The 6,694-nt window shown below is 44.2% G+C and overlaps 1 protein-coding gene across 1 annotated transcript in view; it reads left to right on the top strand.

The window, feature by feature from the left end:
* The first annotated feature begins 4,458 nt into the window (after positions 1–4,458).
* IHH (indian hedgehog) overlaps positions 4,459–6,694 on the top strand; it is an 8,582-nt gene continuing 6,346 nt past the window's right edge. Inside the window, exons 1-3 of the mRNA XM_021712801.1 lie at positions 4,459–4,462; positions 5,869–5,963; positions 6,262–6,408. Of these exons, the coding sequence (XP_021568476.1) occupies positions 4,459–4,462; positions 5,869–5,963; positions 6,262–6,408 (246 nt within the window). The remainder of the gene's footprint in view (positions 4,463–5,868; positions 5,964–6,261; positions 6,409–6,694) is intronic.

The raw sequence follows: 6,694 nt of genomic DNA, 5'->3' as shown, positions 1-6,694 counted from the left end.
GAGTGCCGTGGCTCAATTATAGCTCACTGCAGCCTTGAATTCTTGGGCTCAAGTTTTTTTTTCTTAAATTGGAGACAAGGCAGACAAATTTATTATGTGTACATGCCATCTAACACAATATTATTACAAATAGTCCCCAGTGTTCGATGGTTCAACTTACAATTTTGTTTTGACTTTACTACGGTGCAAAAGCAGTACACATTCACTTGAAAATACTTTGAGTACCCATACAGATATTCTGTTTTTCGCTTTCAGTTCAGTATACAATAAATTACATGAGCTATTCAGCACTTTATTATAAAATAGGTTTTTAGATGAGTTTGCACAACTGTAGGCTTTCCAAACATGTTTAAGGTAGGTGAGACTAAGCTCTGATATTTGGTAGGCTAGGAGAATTAAATGCATTTTACTCACAATTTTTCCAAATTATAGTGGATTTATTGGGGAATAACTCCACTATAAGTCAAAGATCATCTGTATATTTTACTTATTTTTATGTTTGTTTTAATTATCTCTCTCTAACTCCTTCCCACTAGAATAAAACTCCATGAGGGCAGGGATCTTTTTTGGTTTTGTTCTCTCATATTCCAAGCACCTAGAATAGTGTCTGGCACTTGTTGAGTTTCCAAAAAGCAATTTTTGTTGAGTAACTAAGTGAACAAAGATTATCACACACATATATACACCCCTGTTCACACCAGCTGTATCTTGGGGTGACATTAGAAATTTGTGGATATAAATCAACAGTCTTTTTGGGTGGGAGTGAGGGCTAAATATCTTGTTAGCTATTACCATAATAGAATGCATTTGGAATTTTGCGGAAAATACAAATACAAGTTTTTTTTTCTTTTTTTGAGTTGGAATCTCACTCTGTCACCCAGGCTGGAGTGCAGTGGCACAATCATGGCCACCACAGCCTCGACCTGCTGGGCTCAGGCAATCTTTTCACCTCAGCCTTTCAAGTAGCTGGAACTACAGGCATGTGTCACCATGCCTGGCTAATTTTTTGATTTACTATAGAGATGAGGTCTCACCACGTTGCCCAGCCTGGTGATGAACCCATGGGCTCAGGCAATCCCTCTTGCCTCCAACTCTCAAAGTGCTAGGGTGTGTGAGCCACTGCACCTGGCATAAGAATACTAGTTATTAAAAAGCAATTGACTGTATGTTTTCTTACTTTCTTTGGCTACAGATCTTCAGCCTCCTTAGGGTGCCATCTCTACCAAGAGGGACTGGGTAAGAGAGTGTGGCTAGCCTAGTACAAATCCAGTTATAAAAAGCTGACAACCATGTCAGGAGAATCACTTGAGAATTTAAAGAATAGTACCCCTCCCCTTATTGGATGTTCACTGAACTAGTATTTTTCAAGACTTTCTATTAAGCAACTCTTTTGTTCCCAAGTAGTGGTACTAGAGTAGTAATAAAGCTCATTAGTTAGCAAACATGTTACAATCTATGTACAGTTACATATGTATGTATACATATATGCATATACGTGTGTGTGTGTGTGTGTGTGTGTGTGTGTGTGTGTATCTGCAAATGTCTTTCTATAAGATAAGAGTTTCCCACAATCTTTAGTCTCTGGCTTGAGGGGAAAACACTCTGTAACTAATTCTGCTGCCTTTTCCTAACTTTTCAGAGTCATCAAAGCAAAGTCTTTAATGCCTGACTCTCTCTGAAGTACCTTGTAATGAGCTTATTGTCTGGGCAAAGGTAACTTAACATTCCTATTTCTAATCAATAGCTAACTTTCAAAGCATTGTTAGTTTTTAGTGGCTCTAATCGGATCTCCAAAATGTGTTCTGGACTGAGCAGAGGCTTGAAAAACGGGCACACTTTCATTTCTGTATCATGAGCCAAATCTGGTGGAGTTGCTAACTGCTTCAAAAAACCAACAGTAGAAATCAACTAGTTGGAGAAATGATCAGTCCAAGTACAAGATCTTAAAAGCTCAAGATGAAGGCGATAACTCTTGAAAGAGGAAAGACAGTTCTTTAGATTTAGAAGAGAAAATGATCGACTTGAACAGAGGTTGACAACCTAGCATGCTTGAGGCCTGGAGTCCAGCTCCAACTCCCTCATGTACAAGCTCTGAACTTCATTCTCCTCATAAAAATACGGCAATGGTGGCAAGTTCATATGGTTTTTGTGAAGGCTTCACGAGGTATTAGAGTGTTCTCCCTTTTCTTAGATCCTCCAAGCAGGCCTGCCATCTTTGCTTGACTGTCTCCTTTTTCCTGAGAGTTCTCTTTTTTTCAGTCACTCCCTTTCCTCCTTCAGAACTCGGAACAGATTTCATCCAGGAGAGCTAATCCCAGGCTAATCGTTTCTTAATTCCATATTCTCCTAGACCAAATTCATCTTGCTTATGAATTTATCTTGTTTATAATGCATTATTCTGTACTTTTTTGTGGTTTTGTCATTGCTTTTTATTTTTATGGTTTATCTTTAAGGTTAAATAGTAAATTCCTTGTGGACAAGAAATATATCTTCTACTTTTCTGTTTGCATCCTTACCTGCCTACTGTACTACCGTGTCAAGGTTGATGCCCCCCAAGAAAAAGATGGAGGGCCTCCTAGTCATCTCTGCTGTCTTGGGGTGCACACATGAGCATCCTGATGTATACTCCCAGATAGGTAATGGGAATTAGAGAGCTGCTGTTACCCTTACCCTTTACCCTTCAGCAGAAGATGAAAGTGAACTAAACATAATATTTGTACTCTATGACTTGTGTTTGTTAACCCTCTCACCTAGAAGATAGGTTATATAATTCTCATTTTATAGATGAGAAAACTGAAATTCAGAGAAGTCAAGTAGTTTGTCCAAAGTCACACAGGTAGATGACAGTGTTCAGGCACGGATCTGCTACCTCCAGGCCTAGTGCTCTTTCTGCTGAGCCAGGGCTGCTGTGCACTCAGTCACTAGAGGATGTTTGACAAACTGCATTCCTGAAACTTGTCTGGCTGTGGCTCAGCACCCTTGGATTTAGAGGGATTGGTCAAGTGGCAGGATTAGGAGCAACAAGATTAGTTGACTATAGAAGTATGGACGTACAGTATTCATGTCTATGTGATTATTATCTATTTATATATGTGTGTATGTGAATATATATTACATATTTTTATATATTCACACATATATGACTAGATCACTTAAATAATGTAAGTGTACTATATTTGTATTACAGTGTTAAATTAAGATAGACTAAATATACTAACATGGTAGTCTATTAAGTAAATGTTTAAATTATCAGGTTCTATGGTATATGTTCCTCTGTTTCCAACCTGTTTTTCCAACTTGCACTTTTCTAAACAAAAAATTAATTGCATTGTCCAAAGCAATAGATTTCTTCAAAATAGAGCTGATTGAGAGGTGGAAGAAATTTAAAGGTGAGAGAAGAGTTTACCAACAGACTCAGGACTCAGACATGAGGTACCCTGATGAGGTTCTATCCCTGCATCTTGCTTCTGAGAATAATATCAGATGTCCCAGGCCAGAGGCCGCAGGGGCCTCCAGGGTGACATACTCTGCTACTCTCCAATTTTATTGCACGCAGAGGCTGGCAATGACCAGAAAAAGAGCCAGGCTTTGTTTGATAGGCCTAAGGTCATGGTCCAATTCAAAAGCCACCCTACCTCTACTGAACAGCTGAGAACATATGTGGCGAAGAGAGGACCAAGGCGCTTAGGCCCCAGCCTTGGATTAAAAATGCTCCAGGTAGCCGGGCATGGTGACTAACACCTGTAATCCCAGCACTTTGGGAGGCAGAAGCAAAAGAATTGCCTGAGCCCATGGGTTTGAGACCAGTCTGGGCAACATGGTGAGACCTCATCTCTACAATTAAAAAATCAGCCAAGTGTGGTGGTGCATGCCTGTAGTTCCAGCTACTTGGAAGCCTAAGGCAGAAGGATTGTCTGAGCCCAGCAGGTCAAGGCTGCGGTGACCATGAGCGTGCCACTGCACTGCAGCCTGGGCGACAGAGTGAGACTCTGACTGAAAATAAAAAGTAAAGATCCAGGTCACTGCCGTAGGAATCATGGTGCTTCCATTCTCTGCCCTCCTCTCCTCCTTCCACTGAAGGAGATTGAACAGACACTGATCTATATTTGAGCTTCACATCTTGAAGCACCATTGTGTCCTGAGACAAGAGTAAAACTGGAGTAAAAAAGCTCTGGGTTCAAATGTTACTTCTAGAGCTTGGCATTATAGATTTGTAAAATGAGAGTAATTGCGCAGAGGGTTATAGTGCAGATTTTGCTAATTGCACAAAATTGACTTGATACAGGTTAGTCTCCATCTGCTTCTTCCACACCCTGATCACTGCTCCTAAGTCAGTCCAGCAAGGGAGGGTTTGTCTTAGCGAAACCCACCTCCCACCAAGGAGGTGGTGCTGTTGCAGAGGCACACCCTGAGGCAGAGCTCTGATAGCACTTACAGCACCAGTATCTCCTATTCGACATGGGTCAGGTCTTTTCCAGATCTGAATGCAATATGATAAGAATCACGGTTTAAGAGAGGAGAAATGAGAGGAAGAATGGCACGGCTAATAAATGGTTATAAATTAGAACCTCAGAGAGAACTTAAAGAAATTGTCTTTCATGTGGAGAAGAGAGTGAAAGTGAATTTAACGACTCTTCAAGACGGTGCATATGGGATAATAAGCAGGATAATGGCCCTAATCCCTAAGGCCAGAAAAAGAGAAAAGGAGAGGAATTTGCCTTAGAGAGGGAGGGAGAAAGAAAGAATTTAAGGTGAAACTTCTCTAGAAGATTATTATTAAACACCGGTATAGGTGAGCATAGGAGCTTATGAGATTTTCTTTTTCTTTTCTTTTCTTTTCTTTTTTTTTTTGTAGTCCCATAAAGACAGAGAGCCCCTGCTTGTCTAGTTTGGGAGGGGTATTGACCCTGTCCCAGAAATCTAAGGTGGGAGAGCAGGAGGTAAAGGGGATGGAGAAAATTGCAGGAATCATTCTTGAGCCCTGGAAAATACAAGTTAAAGCACTTGGAAAGCCTTCAAGGAAAAGAAGCCACATTAATCTATGACTAGGAAACACAGAATCTGAATGCTAATGTAAGAAAGAACATGGGGTGGGGAGGAAGCACCGGCAAGGAGGAGGAAGGCAATCTATTTTGTTTCCAAGTTACAGGCACCACTCCACTCCTGGTGGGGCAATCCTAAATTTCCTTGTGTGGGCCTCAGTTGCCTTTTCCATACTATCAGGTGCTTGGATTAAGCACTCTCCTGAGTCCTATCCGATCCTGAATTTGTATTCATGAAACTGATCCGAGAGTGCAAGTAGATCCGTGAGAAGCTACCTCAGCCCCAAACCCAAGGTTGTGCTTGGGAGGGCTGGTCCTGCCTGCTTGGAGAGAGGTGCCAGAATTTCTGCACAAATCCCCACTCCTCAGCTGAGAGCCAGCTGCCGATCTTCTCTGAGCTTCAGTGTCTTCATTTGTGACATGTGGGCAGTAATGGCTCATTTGGCTTTTGTGAATTTAAATTAGATAATGCAAGTAGAACACTAAATATATCTAATAGCTCCCATGTATCAGGCACGTAAGTACCAATAAAATGGTACCATTGCATTAATTTTATTGGAATGATGAGAACTTTTAAGCCGTTTTATTTCCTTTCATTTCTGCCTTTATTGGATTTACGGAATATATTGCAACCGAGTCATACAGTTTGGTGTTGTGGTGGTGATGTTTTCTGGTTTTGACATACTTGTCTTTTCTTGTTTTGGCAGAACGGATCCTAATTCACTCAGCTTTCCTGAGTGTTATATTAAAATACCTTGCCCACGTTCACCTCTCTAGCTGCCTCGACATCTTCTCTGCCCTCTTAAGTTTGTGATGTGGAACTAAGAGAGTAATTACGTAGCAGTTCCGGTGGCTTTGAATCCTGTTGGCATTCGCAGCAAGCCCTTGTTACAGAGGTCCTTGCTGTCCCTCTATAACATGGTCAGTTCGGGGCTCGCCAATATTCTGTTGCTATCACCATTTTAGCTGCTCCTCTCTGCATCTTGGCCCACCTCTTTGCCACTTCGTGCGGTCGTTTTTAAGTGTCACCAGCTCCAAAACCCGTTTGACTCTTCCAAAGGCTGGACTCCCCATCCGTCTCACACCCGGCAGGCCGTGGGTTGCGCCCCGAGCTGATACAGAACCCAGCTCCGCCGAGCAGAGAGGGCGCGTCGCCTGAGCCAGGGTGGGGCACCGGGTTATGAGCGGCCTCCCGCCTTTTGGGTTTGCTTCCCCGCAGGGGACACCGTGGGCGGCGGTGCGGTTCGGCCACTGCCCCCCCGCCTCTCGCGTCCGGCCGCGCCGCGGGTTGCGGTCTCCGTGGGGGTGGCAGCGCCTGTCCCGGAGGTTTGCGCCTGGCAGGGCACCCCAGAGCCGCGAGGAGCCGGTAGGCGAGGCCAGGGCGGGCTGGGGCGCGCCCGGGCGGGGAGGGCAAACTCAGGCAGCGCAGGGGGCGCAGAGGGCAGCGGGCGGGCGGACGCGCGGCCGAGGAGCGAGCGGGACGAGGGCTGGCTAGTGCCGGGGACGCCCGCCCGAGGGGGAGGAGGCTTTGCTGCCCTCGCTGCAGGTTCGCTGCCGAGCGCACAGGAGGCAGGGACATGGGCAGGGTGCGGTCTGCGCGGGGCCCGAGCCCGGATCTCTTCCATTTCCCCTCTCACTCGGCCCCGGGCTGC

Source organism: Carlito syrichta, unplaced genomic scaffold, assembly GCF_000164805.1.
Source record: "Carlito syrichta isolate Samal-C Ts95f unplaced genomic scaffold, Tarsius_syrichta-2.0.1 Scaffold303646, whole genome shotgun sequence".
In the NCBI taxonomy this organism is placed as follows: domain Eukaryota; kingdom Metazoa; phylum Chordata; class Mammalia; order Primates; family Tarsiidae; genus Carlito; species Carlito syrichta.
The sequence above is the reverse complement of the archived record's forward strand: the minus strand, read 5'-3'. Positions and strand labels throughout refer to the sequence as shown.